Raw genomic sequence first — 17,687 nt, 5'->3', positions numbered from 1 at the left:
GGGGCCCCATTTTCCCTAACCAACAAACACTGCCAAATTTCCCCCAGTACCGCAGCCCCTCACCTGAATACCCTCCCCCTCTCCTCTCCTTCCCCAGATTGTAAATCCAATTCAACTCTTCGTCTCCGCCAGGTGTCACAATCGTCCTCTCGCGCTTTTCTTTCCCCGCCCCTAAAGGATGGCAGTGCGGAAGCGGAAGAGGCTGCAGGGCCAGGGAATACGTCTTTAGGCCGGCTGGGTCCCGGGGTCCAGGCCGCTCTCCGCAATGCCGAGCCCCAGGAGGAATGTCGAGGGACGCCCACTGGGCGCCGCCGCCTCAAGCAGCAGCAGCCCCGGCAGCCCAGCCCATGGAGGCGGTGGCAGCAGCTGCAGCAGCAGGTTCGAATTCCAGTCTCTGCTCAGCAGCCGAGCGCCAGGCGCGGATGCCACCTGCCCCCGGCTCCGCGCGTCCGAGAGCCCGGTGCACCGCCGAGGCTCCTTTCCTGTGGCAGGAGCGGGCCCCTCGCAGGCGTCACCGCCCCAGTTGCCCGAGGAGGACCGCATGGACCTGAACCCGTCCTTCCTGGGCATCGCCCTGCGCTGTCTCCTGGCCATCGACCTATGGCTGTCTAAGAAACTGGGGGTGTGCGCGGGAGAGAGTTCGTCCTGGGGAAGCATGCGGCCCCTTATGAAGCTGTTGGAGATCTCTGGACACGGCATCCCCTGGCTACTGGGCACTCTCTACTGCCTGTCCAGGAGCAACAGCTGGGCCGGGCGTGAGGTGCTGATGAACCTGCTCTTCGCGCTGCTGTTGGACCTGCTGCTGGTGGCCCTGCTTAAGGGGTTGGTCCGCAGGCGCCGCCCGGCCCACAACCAGATGGACATGTTTGTCACCCTCTCAGTAGACAAGTACTCTTTCCCCTCGGGCCATGCCACCAGGGCCGCCCTGGTTTCGCGGTTCATCTTGAACCACCTGGTGCTGGCCATTCCACTGAGGGTACTGGTGGTACTGTGGGCCTTCATATTAGGCCTCTCCAGGGTCATGCTGGGACGGCACAATGTCACTGATGTGGCTTTTGGCTTTTTTCTAGGCTACTTGCAGTACAGCATCGTGGACTATTGCTGGCTCTCACCACAGAATGCTCCAGTCCTCTTTGTACTGTGGAACCAACAGTAACACCATCTCATTCATTACTGAACCAGGAGATCTGAAGATTTCCACATGCAATCATACCAACATAAACCAGCAGCCATCCTGCTTGTCCCTCTTAGGACATTTCAGGCTTCCTTTGAGATTTCAGGTGTTCTACCATCTTGATGGGTTGCTAGGCTGGAGCACATGCTGCCATTACTGATCACAGACATATTACAGAAAGAAAAAAACTCTCTCTATTATGTATTTATTAAACAACTATTTATATCTCCAGGAAAACTGCAAAGAAATCGAGCTGGGGTGATTATATTGTTGCTGTTTTTTAAAACGTTGACATCAGTAAAATTGTGTTTTGTAGTAATCCTATAAGGCAACATATCACTTGTAAATTGAACTTTGAAAAAGAAACCTGATCTTCATTCTGTACATATACCTGCAGATAAGCCACGTACTAATCCTAGTTCATTTCCTACGGTAGATTTTAAACAATTTTTTAAGACTAAGACATTGGTCCTCTTAATCCTGATTTTCTTGGTAAGCTTTTTTAGTTTATTGTTTCTTCCATCTTTGTGGACTGGGGTGATAAGAGATTATGGTGCATATCTTTCCCTCTAACTCCTCAAAAGATCTTTACATTTATATTTATTTCCCACTACTAACATTGCATTTTAGCTTTCAGAAAACAAGCCAAGAACTTAACGAAGAAGAAACACTTAAAGATAGCATATCTATTGTCCCCATAGAAAAGGAAGGATGGGACTATGGCCTCATGCTTAATTCTGTTGAGACCCAATAGCATGGCCTGAGAGAAGGCAGAAAAGCTAAGCTGCTGAGGAGGTCAGAGGAAGTGAGAGTTTGGGGACAGGCTAACCATATATTTTGTCAATGGATCAGTATAGCAAGAAATGCGGCCTTGCTGCCCATCATCTCTACTGAATAAAGAAAATGCTCCTCTACTAAGGTAATAAAATGGGAAAGTAATCCATAAAGTTTTTCATATATACCAGAAGGATGACCTTGTATATTAGTTTTTCATATGAAATTCCGTTTCTCTGTTTATAGCACACTTTAGGTAACAGTATTTAATTTGAAGTTCATCAGGGGAGTCTGCTGCTATACCAGGCACAAAATATAACTAACTCCTAAATTTCCATTTACATTGACCTTTACATTTAAAGCAGTTTATCCATGGTACCTCCCCAAATCACAAGACCAAAACCACCAAGTTCAGGAAAGACAGAAAAGGGATATGCTTTAAATGCTGCTCTACCTGAAAATAAGAACCTTTAAATTACCTATGATACTGAGGTCTTCAGATAATCTTAATGACCAACTATTTTGACATTTATATATAGAAAGGGTTATTATGGCCTTTGGTGTGTCATATAGCAATGCACATAGGAATCTGAAGAATGGCTGCAATAAGTAGGCTCTGATTTGAAATGTTAACTCTGAGCAAGAGAGGCACAATGAGAAAGGAAGCTACTCTTCAAAATAAAATAATATTTGCATTCCCGCATCATCCTAAATACAGACTACCTCTTCACTTGCTGAATCAGCCAAGCTGTGAAGCTGTAAGTGGTTTGCTTTATTATTTAATCTTAGATCCTTTATTTTAATTGCAGCAATATTCAGGCCAGATATTTGGAAGCAAGATATTTCCTCTTGCAAGGTCCACAAGTCTGAATACTGGAGACTCAAAATTAGGCTTACCTTCTGGTTCCTGGTTATACTTCTGGAATTCCCTGTCTTAGTTGCTGGGGCCTGAGTTTGCTGGCTTATAAAACACAGATCAATTCACCCTGTTTTTGGAGCATCCTAAGTACTGTAGAGTAGAAAACTGATTTCACTATTAATTGTGTACTGAAGAATGTATTTTAAAAATCTAAATAAAATTAACCAATAACGTTGAATGAAGTGAGATGAAATTTGTTTAATTTTTGCCTTGATGAGGAGGAAGACTGATTTATCACTTCACTTCTCAAGAATTCCTTCACCTTATTGTACAACTTTGAGAGCTCGTAATTGATAAATCCTAGTTCTATTTGCTATCAAAGTGGGACAAATCCAGGATATTCTCTTTATTTCGTAACTGCATGTATGATGAAACCACAGCATTTGTCACTCATATGGAGGCTAACCAGATTTTCCATAGCCATAACCTGTTGCCATTTTTGCTTGTAATCATGGCCAGGAGAGTAGCCCCTATGGCTTGCAGACAAAGCTGCATGACAGTCTGTTACTAACTACAGATGGAAGGATTGGAAAATGGAAGCTGAAATAAAAGGAAGGACTGACCCCAAGCAGGAACAATGGAGTCACTACCACAGCAACTCAAGCAGGATTCAGTGGATAATTACAAAACAGTTGTTGATTGATTTACTTTTTGGAAGTAGCAAGCCAGAGCTATTTCTAGAAGTAGGTTAAATAATATTTGTTTGTTTCATAGAAATGAAAAATTATCAGGAAGTGATGCAGCTTTTTGAAATTAAATTCTCTTTTTGTTTAAAAGTGGTTTTCTTGAATGAAAGAAAGAAAGAAAGAGAGAGAGAGAGAAAGAAAGAAAGAAAGAAAGAAAGAAAGAAAGAAAGAAAGAAAGAAAGAAAAGAAAAGAAAAGAAAAGAAAAAAGAAAAGAAAGAAAGAAAAAACCTTTCACAAATCTTTACCCTGTAAAAAAAATCCTTCTTGGACTTAATGCAAGGTTAGTTTAAAAGAATAGAAATTTTCGGGATAAAGCTGAGTAACAAGTTGGCTTTAGGGGGAAAAACGGTGGGGAGACGTTGAGCTGAATGAAAGGTCAGGAAGTCAGGGAAGACCAGTGTAGAGAAATCGTAGGAACACAAGTACGATTTGTTCCAAAAGAGAATGATGTGGTGAGGTGTGGAGGGGGTGGTGAAAACGACCCGGGACCATTTAAGAACCCTGAGGAAAGAGTCTGATTTGGGGCAAGGAGCGGGGAAGTTCGTCGATCTCTTACCGCGCGGATCTGCAGCTCCACCACTACCTCCAAAGGCATCGTTCCCTGCGTGGGCGAAAGGACCGGAATGAAGAGATCCTTTTGTGCTGAGCCTTGGACAGACTTTTCTTAGTTTAGCTCAATCTCTGGGGCACAGTAGCTTCCCCAGCCCCCACCCTCCTCCTACCCCCATCTGTCCCCCCCAGGTCCCTCCCACCCAGACGGGTCTCACACTACAGGAGCTGGAGCTAAGCCTTCCAGAAGGCTGTAGCGTCGCGTTGCCATGGACACTCAAACGCGCAACCTTCCACCCTAGAACACGAGCAAGGTCCACTGCGCAGGCGCAAGCGAGCTCGGCCACTGTGTACCGCTTGGAACACGCAGTCTTGACGTGTACTTCCGAAGCTGTGCGCCAGCGGGAGAGAATGACTCGGTAATGAGGTAGTAGTCTGATCGCAAGGATGATAAAAGCTCTAGTTTCCTTTCCACCAACTCTTTCCATCAACTCTTTATGGTTCCAATCACTGTTAAAATGTTTACAGTGCCCATTCTAAAAGTGGATCTGATTGTAGTGCCATTATAATTTAAGTGCTACCTATTTTTTGTTAACTATACGACACCTTCCCCCAGCCCTGGGGGAATTTCTGTAACAATTCCAATTAATATAGTAGCCTGTCCTTGAAGGTACTCCCTTGATTACGAAATATCGCCTCATGTTTGGTTGGGAGAACATAGCCACTGTCAATAATAAATTAAACTGCGCTAATTAGAAATCGAAGGATATTAAGAGGCTTAAAAGTTAGGTATCCCTTTTTAGCCGCAGTAGAAATATTTGTCAGTCTCTCTTTTCTGGGGTTTAGTTAACTAACCTAAGGCAAGCATCGAATTACATTCTCTCTCAAGGCGTAGTTACTGAAGTTGCCAAAGCAAGGGTTACACTGCAAAAACCGTCAGAGGTGGCAGGCAAAGCAAGATTTCCTAACTGGTAAAGAAAATTGCATTTTTTCCCATTTACTATATTTAACAGATAAAAATGAAGGAAGGAAGGAGGGAGTGGCTGCTTCTAGCCAAGCGGAAAAATTTGGTAGGGCCAATACTGTCTCTTAAAAGAAATTTAATTATGATAAGTAGTTTATTACTAATATTTTGCATTGGAAATTTATACAACTGAAAAATGCAAGTACCAGAAGATGTCCTGAGACAAGAATTAGGTACTCATTTTGTTAACTGGAAATGAAAAACTCAGTATAATGAAGGAGAGTATATTGTGTCCTTATCCAATCCTCAATGCTCTGTCTACATATTAAGAGCTGCACAAGTGGGTACTTGGCTCCCTACAGTATCCAGAGCACTGATTTGTCAGCTCACAACAGCTTGCTGGCACCCAGGCTCATACAGTGATATATGGGAAAAGGATCTGCATTTATCCTCACAAGTAAGCAACCAAAACCAAGGCTAAGATATCAAGGAGAGTGACCATCAAAACAGATAAATAAGTGATTAGAGATATAATGGAAGGGAGGGATCAATCTTTATTGAAAACCTGCGAAGTACTAGGCACATTGCATATGCTAATTCATTTCATCCCTACAATAACTCTCTGAGAGAAATGTTATTATTCCTATTTTACAGATGCAGAATCTGAAGCCAGCCAGCCTTTTGCCCAAGTCCACACCGCTAAAGGGAAGCAGCCACACTAAAATCCATGTGTATCCTGCCACATCACTGCCCCCAAAACATAGATTCTCTAGAAACACAATGTCCCATCCCATGTTCTTCCTAGCCTTAACTGGACTCGCCTTGCCTAACAACTCTCCTGGATATAATTGGACTCTCCTTGCTTGGCTCCTAGGGCACGGCCCTCTTCTGGTTTCTCTCCAACTCTTTGGCCATTCTTTCTCTGTCTCTGTTCATCCTCCTCTACTTGCTTAAGCAATGTTTCTTGGTCCTTTCTTTTCCTCACTCTATACCCTTTACCTAGGTTGTCATCCACTGTATGAGCGGGATAGCACAGGTACACAGATTTACATAGCCCACCCAGGCCACTCTCCCTGACAAGGTGGAATCTCATTATTACAAATATATATACATATATATGCACACACATACACACACACATATACATGTACACACATGTATATATAAATTTGAATTAACTAAAACTAAAGAAAATTTTTAATTCAGTTCCTCACTCGTACTAGTCACATTTAGGGTTCAGTAGCTGCATGTGGCTAGTGGCTACTGTATTGGATAGTGCAGGGAGACCATTTCTATGATCACAGAAACTTTTATTGCAGTGTTACTCTAGAGCTAACTTCACTTAAAGGATATATGGGAGATAGAAATATGTTAGTGATACCACAAGGAAGCAGACATATCTAGAATGTGGGACATTCTACAGGACAACTGACCCAAATAGTCTGCAATAAATCAATGACATTGAAAAATAAAGGAAGGGTGATGGGGAAATGCTCTAGACAAAAAGATACTTAAGAGGCCTGACAACCAAATGTAATATATGGACTTTGTTGGAACCCTGATTCAAACAAACCAACTTACATAAAATATTTGAGACTATCAGGGAAGTTTGATTATGATTTGGGTATTAGATAATATCAAGCAAGTAATTTTGATAGATATGATAATGTCCTTGAGTTTATGTAAGGCAAATATCAACATTGTTTAGAGATATATATTAAGGTATACTGTAGAAATTATCTAATGTCTATGATTTTGTTTTCAAATACTCCAGGAAATGAATGAAAGGAATGGATACAGCAAATGTAGCAAAATCTCTATAATTGTTGATCTGGGTGATGGATATATGGGGTTTACTTTATAATTCTATACTTTTGTATATTTAAAAAATTCATAACAATTTAAAAGCCTTTGACAATACTTAATAAAAACAATCATATCCTTATGTGGCCTTCCTTCCATTGTAAAATAGCCCATCAAGAGGATCCTTGGTAGTATTACTATGAAATTCCCTTCAGTAGAAGTCTTACATACATTCAAAGAGGTAGGCTAATATGACCCAAAGCAATTTCCAAGAAATTATATTTATTATCCAATATAGGAAAGTAGAAAAGAGTAAGATTTAATTTCAAGGCTTGTAAAAAGTGTCTACTGTGCCTTGGCATGGGATTTAGATGCCAAAGTTAGCAATAGCTAAGATGAGGCTACTTCTGGTGTTATTATTTTCACCTTTTCTTCTGCTACCAAAATATACCAATTTCCACTCCCTTTTTACCCTCTTCCATCTTTATTTAATCCTACACCTTTCCTTCTATCCTTGTTTCCATTCATTAGTTCCTTATTCATCTATTCAGCACATAGTATATTGAGTACCTCCTATGTGCTAGGTACCCTTCTGAACAATGAAGGTATACAAGGGTGAACAAGAAACAATTTATGCTCTTGGGGACTTTATATTCTAGTGTAGGAAGAAATAATAAATAAGTGAACATAAATAAGATAATAACAGTATAATAAATGCTAGGAAGGAAATATCCAGGGGGGTGAGATAGGTTACAGGTTAAAGAGGGAAAAAGAACCTAGTTTAGACCCAATGAACAGGTCAGCCTCTCTAAGAGTATAACAATTGATCCAAGATCTAAAAAGAAAAGCATGACCACTAGCATGACTTTTAAAGAATTAAAAGTGAAGCAAAGGGAACAACAAATGTAAAGGGCAAAGAAATTGGTAGGTTTGAGGAACTGAGGGAAGCCAATGAACATATTAAGAGAGATGTGGGCAGGGGGTAGAGTTGGTTAAGAGATGATACTCAAGACTTCCGCTAGCACTAGATATCACAGGAATTTAAACAGTTATGGCAGACAATGTGATTACCTAACACCTATAAGCTTTTCTTCCTGGCAATAGAACCCCAGGCTTGCTCGGGTGGCAATGTATCTAGATCCCGGGAATGAATCAAAGTTATTTAAGCCAGTTCTGGCCAATGATATATATGGGGAAATCATTGGGAGCTTATGAGAAATATTTTTAAAGTAATTTAAAGCAATATAAATTAAATATAAAAGTAATATAAATTACTTTAAATGAAAGCTGCAAGTGCTCTTTCTTTCCCTGGCTGCTTGAGGGTCTGCCACTATCATGAATGACACAGTAACTATCCGGACCAGGAAGTTCATGAGCAATAGGCTACTTCAGCGGAAACAAACGGTCATCGATGTCCTTCATCCTGGAAAGGCAACAGTACCTAAGACAGAAATTCAGGAAAAACTAGCCAAAACGTACAAGACCACACCAGACATCATCTTTGTATTTGGATTCCGAACCCATTTTTGTGATGGCAAGACAACTGGCTTTGACATGATTTATGATTCCCTTGGACTATGCAAAGAAAAATGAACCCAAATATAGACTTGCAAGACATGGCCTTTATAAGAAGAAAAAGGCCTCAAGAAAACAGCGAAAGGTATGCAAGAACAGAATGAAGAAAGTTAGAGGGAATGTGAAGGCCAGTGTTGGTGCTGGCAAAAAGCGAGGCGGAGATTGGTCAACAGGAGTAAAGATTTGTCAGTGACTATTTGGTGATCAGATTTTTCATGAGAGGATTAGTAAACTAAGAACTTTTATGTGAAAAAAAAAAGCTGCAAGTGAACAAAGCTGTTTTTGCCTCCCCTCTTTTCATGCTTTAGCTGCTGTCATATTTTCTCCCATGGCTTTCATGCCTAAACTCGAAAGGTTTCGACATAGTGCTTCTCAACTTTTATTTGTAATTATTAAGGTATAATATATTTATTGGAAATATTCAAACAGTACAATACAGGAAAGCTAAGAGAGTGGAAAAAAGATGCTCAGAAACTTTCCTCCCAAACTTACCCACCAGGGTAATCATTAACAATTCTTGTTTACCCTCTGGGAATTTTCAATACACATGTACGTATATGTACACACTGTGTACATACACACACTTGTTTTTACACAAACTAGATCGTTCTCTTTTTCCATAGAGATATGCACACACACGTGACTAATCTGCAACTTTTTTAACTCAACAGATTTTGGAGATATTTCTATATCAACACATTTATACCTATTTTATTCTTTTTAAAAACTGATAATATCCCATTTTATTAATAGACCATAATTTATTTAAGTTCCTCTATTGATGAGCAATTAGATTGTTTCAGGTTTTTTTTCTTGCTACAAAAAAGAAAATATGCTGCAGTAAACGTCTTTGTAAATCATTGCACATTGGTGTAAAAATAACCGCTAATTTCCTGGTAGTGAAATTGCTGAATCAAAGCACTTAATCCTCTGATATTGTCAAATTGCCCCTCCCAAAAGGTTACACAAACGACATTTTCTCTAATAGCATTTCCTCACATCTTGTCAACACTGGGTATTGACTAACTCCAAAAGTTTGCCAATCTGATAGATTGAAAAAAAAAAATGGCGTCTCGTTTTCATACATCTAAATACGAGGACAGCAATACTTGTTAAACGTGCATGTTTTGCCTCAGACTCCCTGGGGTAATCTTAGTTCTTCCCCTTTATACGTGTGACCTTAAGCATGTTGAGCCTATTCTTCTAAATAGGATAAATAGAGGACAAGTCTTTAGGGTTAAATGAGATGTGTAGAAACACAAGAAGCCTTCCCTATCCCTTCACTGTTAATGAGACTCGTCTTAAATTTTTAAAGTGATGCTTAGCCCAAGACATCTTTGGCGTCCTCCTCCTAGCCAAGTTTCGCAGAACTCGTTGTTTGTAACTCGAAGTGAGAGGAAAATTGGCTCCGCTTTTCAAAATTCTCCCTTCTTTTCCCTCAATTCCCGCTTCAGAAATAGTGGTTTACACATCAACGTACAGCAGTGAGTTGCAGTTTTTAAACACGTGGACACTTCACCCAGGACCCACTATTTACAGCGTAGGGAATACATGACAACGGATACTTAATACTACATAACCCGCAGCGCTGTTCGGAGTAATCAGCAGCGCTGAAAGCTTCAGAAAACCAAGTTTTGAAAAAGACTTCCATACCCAGATACTAAACGTCCAGCCTGGATGCTCAACCCACAGCCCCGCCCTTTAAGCCGGAAGTGACGTTCCAAATCGAGTCCATCTTTTTCCGTCTACCGCCGGTGGCGCGGCCCAGGCTAGCGTGGAGCGTGCGTCGGCGTCGCGGCCAGCAGAGGGATTCTGGGTAACGGCCCCGGCCCGCTGGGGCGGCTGGCTCGGCGTAGCTGGTTTCACTCACGTCAAGTCTGTTGGCAGTGGGCGTTGTAGGGCCTGGGGCAGCCTGACATGGAACAACCATGGCCGCCGCCAGGACCTTGGAACCTCCCTCGGTCAGAGGGTGAGGCTGAGGAAGAGAGTGACTTGGACGTATCCCCGAGTTCTCCCCGCTGCCCACAACTGCCGGGCGGTGGCGCCCAGGTGAGAGGGGCCCGCTTTCTGCAGGGTAGGGGAGGTGCCGTCGCCAGGTCCCCAGAGTCCCCTGCGACCCTCATCTGTGCCCTGTTCTGCGCCCCCACCTCTCTCGCGGGAGCTGGGGGCCTGATGCCATTCCACCGCTATTGTAGCATCTTCTAAGGACTTTGGAGAGGGACTTGCCATATATTTCCAACCTCTGCCTCTATGCACATCTCACCTTGGCCGATTCCCTCTCACCCTTGGAAGATGCCCTCCACCTCCCCCCACCCCAGTCCCCATCTTGTCAGCACCCAGATTGGGGGCTAGTCATGCTGTAACATCGACCCTTTGTCCTCTTGTGCGTGTTTTTATCCGAGAGTTTTATTCCGTTGAAGACATACTTGTGCATGGTGATCCATTCACTGAGCTCCTGACTTAAAAAGATTTCTGATCCAGTTTCACTGACTTTTGACATCTGAGCAAATTCCTTAAACCTCGCTTTTGATGCTGGCGTAAATCTCTCCCATTCGCGTGACCATTTTACCCTTTACAGTTGTTTTAGTTTTGCTTCACATCCTTCTCCAGTAAAAACTTATGGGCACACGTTTGCCTTTTCCTTCAGACTTCCTCCTAAGATTCCTGATGTTACTCATGGTTTTCACCCCAGCATTCGTACCTTTGAAATTTATCTAAATGTGATCAATACCATTTAAGAATTTTTCTGGGTCCTGTCTTAAGAAGTACTTACGTACCCAATATCACCTTGTCCTGGTTTTTCTCCTAACCTGCGTGTAATTGGAAGAATATTTTAGCATCATGGTCTAAAGACTAATATGTTCAATGAAATGAATTACAAATGTTTGCTTTCTAGGTTTCGTGCAAAATGAGGTCCCTAAGAGCTTAATTGAATTAATACAGTTTTTCTCTGGATTTACCCTGCTAGCTATTAATAAATACGAGTGACTTAAGTCATTAGCCGATAAGTGTAGGGTCATTGATCCTATGCCTAGCTCACAAGGTTGGCTTCACAGAGAAAAATGCTGTTTCATAACCACAGACTGTACTTCGGCCAGGCAGTCACTGGGAAAGTGCAAGACATTTTTTAGGAGTTGATAGGTCAGTAGTCACCCACTAATTATGGATCACTAGTGTCATCTTTATATACAAAACGTGTTATATAACCACATAATGAATGTGTTACAGAAAGAGAAAAAAGGAATGAATAGCAGCTGCCATCGTCAATTTTGAAGGCATATGGAGAGGATAGAAGAATTTCAGTGCATTGTGGTTGAATTACAAAAGTAACCTAAGAAACTCAATTTAAAAAATAGCTGTGTATTAATTTTTACTTGTACACTTGGAATTATAAGCTTATTTAGCTGAAAGGGATTTTAGAAGTGAATAGGCTTATCTCCCTCATTAAAAGTGACTTCCCTGAGACCATGTAGCTAGTGAGTGGCAGAATTAAAACTAGAACCCACTTCTGACTCCTAGTACAGTGTTTTTTCCCACCTACCACACTATCCATCCTATGATGTAATGTATAATTTATTTGGCTGGAACTACATTTGGATGGTGTTAAAATTTGCAAAGTAATTACTAATCCTAAATTAGTTCATATGTTTATAACCTATTTATTTGTCTTGTTGGCTTTAGGACTTAAGTTTTGGATTGGAATATTTGGAAATAATAAAATGTTTTAATTCAGTTTATAAACATTTTATAATTTTTATAAAAATAACTGGTTTAATTTTACCAAATATGGGGACTCTGTACATCTTAATATCATATGTGATGCATAGTTCTGAGATCCAATTAATGTAAAGGCAGTTTGGAATGTAGAGATCCTGTTTGGGAGGGTTTTTCTTTTTTAATGTAAAGCTACATTAGTAGACCTTAAATGTTAAGAGTTCCTTTTTCGAATTTATGTTCATTAAAATTATGGTTAATATTCCTTTAAAACCTCAATATGTTCACAAATAAAATATGACTATTTAATCATCTCAATACATGTTGGATAGTTTGCGCAAATGGCCAAATGTTGTCTGTGTAGTCTGTGAGAAGAATTTAAACATAAATCATTTTTAGAATTTGCAGATAAGATTTCTGCATTTGATTTGAGAAATGCTTTAAGAATTTGCTCCCACATAATTTAAAAATGCAAGATCCATTTGTGTATATCTCCTTTCTTGGTATATCTTTGTCTTTTCTTACAATATAAACTTTATAGCTTCACTTTTCACCTTTTCCTGGCCCCTTCTTAAACATAGCTAGTCTGTACTCATTCTTGATTCTATTCTAAGAAAACAAAAAATAAAAATACTTTACTTGGTTTCTTAGGGCCTAGGCTCCAGATCTGCTAAATGAGTACCTAAACCATTGAATTACAACAGTGTCCAGAATTGCCCTGGTAGACATCTAAGTTTGCCTGAAAACTGAGCTAGGGAATAGGGGTCTTGCATGCTACTTGTCTCAGAATTCTTTACCACCACTAGTCTGCTCCATGAAGTGGATAGTCATTTATTCATCGAAGATTTATTGAATTCTAGCTTCTAAAGAAGATAGTTGAGTAAACAAATAATATTTTTTGAGAACACAGTATAGAAATATGCATAACTTGGGTGGAGAGAGAAGGAATAAGAGAAAATTCAGGGATGTGATGCCAGAATCTGAATGGAGATAGGAGTTTGGTGTAGGGGGGAGGGACAGAAGGGGCTGCCAAAGGGGTAGATGGAAAGAATAAGTAAACAAGTGGAAGAGTAACTAGAACCGAAACCGGAGAGATACTAGGGAGTGAGATCATGAGAAACAATGCCATGTCACAGTTTGCACTTTATCCCAGGACTCTAAGAAGAGTAAAATTACCAGATTTGTGTTTTGGAGAGATCAAGTCTAGCAGAGTGGAGAATGGCTTGAGATGAGAAAGGCTATATTTAAATAATTAAGGTGTGAAATTATAAGAGTTTGAATAGTGATGCAGATAAGGAAACAGACTGGAATAAGATTATTCTGAATACTTAATTTGACATTGATCTACATTTTGGCTAAGGAATCAGATAGAATGTGCCTTCACCTTTTGTTTCACAGAGCTGAGGATTATAAGGCACTCTTCTCAGTGCCTTATATGTAGTGGTTCAGTAAATATTGAAATACTGTTGCTTCTGAGTGGAACAGAATCACCAGGGTGGACCAGTTGGGTTTTTAAAAAAATAACTTTGCCTATTTTGATTAGGATTAAGTTAAAGGGTATCTATTTGATATGGTCAGTTGTAAATAGAAATTGCCAATAAGGACTTCTCAGATCCCCAAGGATTGGGATAATATAGAAAGAAAATAGAAACCAAGAAATGATTACTTTTAAATAAAAGATTCTTTGCTTTGAAGAACTTGCAGAGCAAAACTCTGAAGATCTGGTTTTCAGCATGTTAAGTGATAAGGTGGTAAACTAGAGTCAAGTTTTTTTTTTTTCATTCTGCTATTTCAGGGTTATGAAGACTATAAAGCAAATATTTGTTGAACACAAGCTATGTGCAGTATACTGTGCTAGTTACCAGGCCTTTTGTTAGTTCTTGGGGGAGGGGTCCAGATTAACAAGGAAGTTTAGAGTCTAGTTGGTGAAACAAGGCCTATAGTATAAAAATAACTGCATACACAGAAGGCAGGGTACCTGTGCACTGAAAAGATTATATAGAAGTCCATTGCTAAAAAATTGAACTGTGCTATATAAACATACCCATTGCCTTTTTCATTTCTTACAAATATTATTTTTCATCCAGATGTATAGCCATGGAATTGAAATGGCTTGCCAAAAGCAGAAAGAGTTTGTGAAGAGCTCTGTGGCATGCAAATGGAATCTTGCTGAAGCTCAACAAAAACTTGGTAACTTAGCACTGCATAACTCTGAGTCCTTGGATCAGGAACATGCCAAAGCACAAACAGCAGTATCAGAACTGAGGCAACGGGAAGAAGAATGGCGGCAGAAAGAAGAGGCTCTAGTACAAAGAGAGAGAATGTGTCTGTGGAATGTGGATGCCATTAGCAAGGATGTTTTTAATAAGGTACGACCTTTTATTGCACCATAATGAAAGAAGAAAAAAAAACAAGTGTTTGTACTAACCAGTTGTGTATGTTTGCCGGCAAAGCAACAGAACCTGTAAACAGTATTCATTTTTGATAGTTCCTGAAAAGTGCTTATTACAAAAACCTGTATCCCCATAGTGTCTAATGTGGGTAGTCCTTCAAATATGTGGCTACAGCATTACACACTGAATATAAGTGTGGGCTCTGGAATCAGACTGCCTCAAATCTCAGATTTGTCACATGCTGGCTTTGTAACCTTGGACAAGTCACTTAACATCTCTAAGCCTCAGTTTGCTCAACTGAGTAAGTATGAAGACTAAAGTAATGTCTTAAAACATGTAGCATGGGGCCTTGCACATGGTAGAGCTCAGATGTTACAAGCACTTTCTCATGTTTCGGTGCTATCAGCATGCTATCGATTTTATAACACTAATGTATAGTTACTGGATTTACTAAATAAAGTCTGTCGCTGTTATTTACGAATATGTAGTTAGTAACCCTCAGGTAGTAATCTGGACTTAGTATTACAAGTATTATTAGTGCAAATGCTAGACAGTTCTTATGCCAAGTTAGTTTATTAACTAACCAGTTAATTAACTAGAGAGCAGTTTTCTGTTTCTTACTGGATTATATAGGCTTTATTCTTTGACTTTTATATCTGAAGTAGATATGGGCATTAAAACTCTATTTTCAACTAATGTATAAAGTAGGACTTCTTTCTGTTTGTACTACACTTTCAAGATTCAAGGATGGACTGCTTATTCTTGTCTGAGTCCACATTCACTTTATCTTTAACCATCATTAGTCTCTAGACTTCTCAGTCTGTAGCTACTTGTTTTTGTTTTGGCATCCATTCTCAACTCATCCTCTTAAGCACTCTTAATTTCTTTCCCCTAGACCAGCTCTGGTTCTGCTACAGCAATAAGTACACATAGGTAAATGTATACCACTAGCCCTATTAGTGCTTTATTCTTTAATCAAGAAAAATGGCAAGAATACAACATGCTTATTGTAAAAAAAAGAAAGAAAATATATAAGTATGTAAAACAGAATTGAAAGGCTTCCCTCACTATCAGTTCCATTTCCCAGAGATAACCACTGTTAACAGTCAGTTTTATCTATCTAGACTTTTTCTGTACTTGTACCAATTTATATATTTTTTTCCTCCTCCACAACAGGCTCATTCTTTATGTGGATGATTCACTATGTCATTATATATTGTTCGAAGGGGTGGGTCTTAAGTGTTATTTTACCCCAACACTATTCAAAATAATATTTTTCTTCTAGAGGGAATGGTCAGAACAATGTTTCTTTGTTTTATAAAGTTAAGGTTTCTTAACATGTAGTCACAAAGAGTATATTTTCATTTGTCTCTTGCTTTTAATTGTTTTTTTAAACTTAGGTTCTAACAAGGCCTACATTTATACCACAAATTAATTAGAACTATCTTTATGTTCCAGTCATTTGCTCAAAATCGTACATTGATTTTGTCTGGGAGCTTGAGACTTGAGAGGACTGATCTAGATCTGCGCTGTCCAACTTGATAGCCACTAGCCAAATGTGCTATTGAGCGCTTGAAATGTGGCTAGTCCGAATTCAGATGTGCTGTAAGTGTAAAATACACACCAGATTCTGAAGACTAGTACCCCCAAAAAAAGTAAAATATTTCATTAATAATTTTTTGTATTGCTTACATGTTGAAATGATAATATGTTGGATATGTTAGGTTAAATAAATGTTAGTAATTTATCTACTTTTTACTTTTTAATGTGGCTAATAGAAAATATTAAATTACATTTGTGACTTCAATTACATTTCTACTGGACAGTGCTGGTCTAGATAGCAGAATATATAAATGAAAAAATGCTTTTATAAACTTTGGTGCGCTTCCTGATTGTAAACTGGCAGAGAGCTAGTTTGCAGTTTTCATTTTTGGCAGTGATGATCTCAAAGTGTAATTGTGTACATAGAATGTTCTGAGAAACTGTTCTGCCAGTATTTTTGGACAGATACAAATTTCATCTTGGTCTGTTTTATAACTTATTTAATTGAAAATAAGCACCTTCTTAAAAGAAATTTGTACTTGATTTCAGAAACAAACTGGCTTCTCCTAAGAAAAGTTTAGAACTAAGGTCTGTTTTAGGTTTATGTCTTATCAAAGAATTTATATTAGTCTATGGCCATGCTACCCTGAACAAACCCAATCCCTTCTGATCTCAGAAGCTAAGCAGAGTTGGGCCTAGTTAGTACTTGGATGGGAGACCACGTAGGAAGACCAGGTGCTATAGGCTTAAAAAGTAAAAAAATAAGGGATTGTAAACTGACAAAGTCCTTGCAGTCTGTTAGGTCAACTAAGGATGCCTCGCCTAAAAAAAGAAAAAAAAAGAAATGTCAATGACTGACTTAAAAAAAAATTATAGTAAATATACTTTATTCTCTATATTCTTTTAATTTCTGAGTTTATTTCCAGCAAGAACTTAAAAGATTATGCTAGAGTTGCAAATATTTAATGGAAGTGAATAATGCAAAACATGAATTATGCATGTAAAGGATCTTTCTGTACCTACCTTTGATAGGGAAATTTAGTTTAAGAAAAAAGTTAATTATTTATTTTTCTGTATAATTTCTAAAATAATTTTATAACTTTCCACACATGTATCATTTTAAACAAAACTAATGAAACTCCGGTAAATTTTGATTGTTTAATAGAGTTTAACAGATAAATTTAATGATATTACATCAGTATAATACTCTATCACCTTTTCATAGGTTTATAGGAAGGATTGCTAGACATTCAGTATCTGAAGAAGAGTCAATTAGAATATAAAATCTGATTTTAACTTCAAATTTTTTTCTTAGAGTTTTATTAATCAAGGTAAAAGAAAAGAAACAGAAGATGATAAATCAGAATCATTTATGCAGAAATATGAGCAAAAAATCAGACATTTTGGTAAGTCTTCTATTTGAGTTTCCTTCTTTTGTGATGTTCACTATCATAAATATGTGTACAAAATGTATTTTATAAAATGGGGACCAAAATGAAGATAAGTGACAAACTCTAGTTGTGTAGCTACTTCTGTTGTACAGCTCTTGTTTTAGACTTTTTTGAGAGCCAGGGGGTGAGGGTGGGGCGGTCA

General features: G+C 39.1%; 3 protein-coding genes and 2 pseudogenes across 16 annotated transcripts in view; 4 read left to right on the top strand and 1 right to left on the bottom strand.

The window, feature by feature from the left end:
* The window catches only part of SPATA6L (spermatogenesis associated 6 like), a 52,458-nt gene extending 42,328 nt beyond the window's left edge, over positions 1-10,130 (bottom strand). For 2 of the 10 annotated variants that reach the window (XM_039883883.1, XM_039884035.1), the window contains exons 1-2: positions 4,322-4,431; positions 4,111-4,155 (exon numbers count right to left, since the gene is read on the bottom strand). In XM_039883883.1, the coding sequence (XP_039739817.1) occupies positions 4,111-4,149 (39 nt within the window). In that variant the 5' untranslated portion in view covers positions 4,150-4,155; positions 4,322-4,431. Of the gene's footprint in view, positions 1-4,110; positions 4,253-4,321; positions 4,432-10,098 lie in introns of those variants that run through there. The other 8 variants (XR_005657514.1, XM_039883800.1, XR_005657641.1 and 5 more) reach the window with 7 other exon arrangements.
* On the top strand, positions 163-3,045 carry PLPP6 (phospholipid phosphatase 6). The gene has a single exon (XM_039884722.1). The coding sequence runs from the start codon at positions 266-268 to the stop codon at positions 1,154-1,156; it is 891 nt and encodes a 296-aa protein (XP_039740656.1). The 5' UTR covers positions 163-265; the 3' UTR covers positions 1,157-3,045.
* On the top strand, positions 8,182-8,660 carry LOC120620270 (40S ribosomal protein S24-like; annotated as a pseudogene).
* A 53-nt stretch (positions 10,131-10,183) lies between the features above and the next one.
* The window catches only part of CDC37L1 (cell division cycle 37 like 1, HSP90 cochaperone), a 32,514-nt gene continuing 25,010 nt past the window's right edge, over positions 10,184-17,687 (top strand). For 4 of the 5 annotated variants that reach the window (XM_039884585.1, XM_039884496.1, XM_039884381.1 and 1 more), the window contains exons 1-3: positions 10,196-10,494; positions 14,247-14,528; positions 17,410-17,500. In XM_039884585.1, coding sequence (XP_039740519.1) covers positions 10,363-10,494; positions 14,247-14,528; positions 17,410-17,500 — 505 coding nt within the window. In that variant the 5' untranslated portion in view covers positions 10,196-10,362. Of the gene's footprint in view, positions 10,495-14,246; positions 14,529-17,409; positions 17,501-17,687 lie in introns of all 5 variants that reach the window. The other variant, XM_039884404.1, reaches the window with a different exon arrangement.
* LOC120592456 (uncharacterized) lies at positions 16,723-16,841 on the top strand (annotated as a pseudogene).

This window comes from Pteropus medius, unplaced genomic scaffold (assembly GCF_902729225.1).
Source record: "Pteropus medius unplaced genomic scaffold, Ma_sr-lr_union100, whole genome shotgun sequence".
Taxonomy (NCBI): Eukaryota; Metazoa; Chordata; class Mammalia; order Chiroptera; family Pteropodidae; genus Pteropus; species Pteropus medius.
Note: the sequence above shows the minus strand (reverse complement) of the source record. Positions and strands in the feature narration are given on the sequence as shown.

Bases quoted from the DNA above. Each gene is read 5' to 3' on its own strand.
- PLPP6 (XM_039884722.1), top strand. From the start codon at position 266: ATGCCGAGCCCCAGGAGGAATGTCGAGGGACGCCCACTGGGCGCCGCC.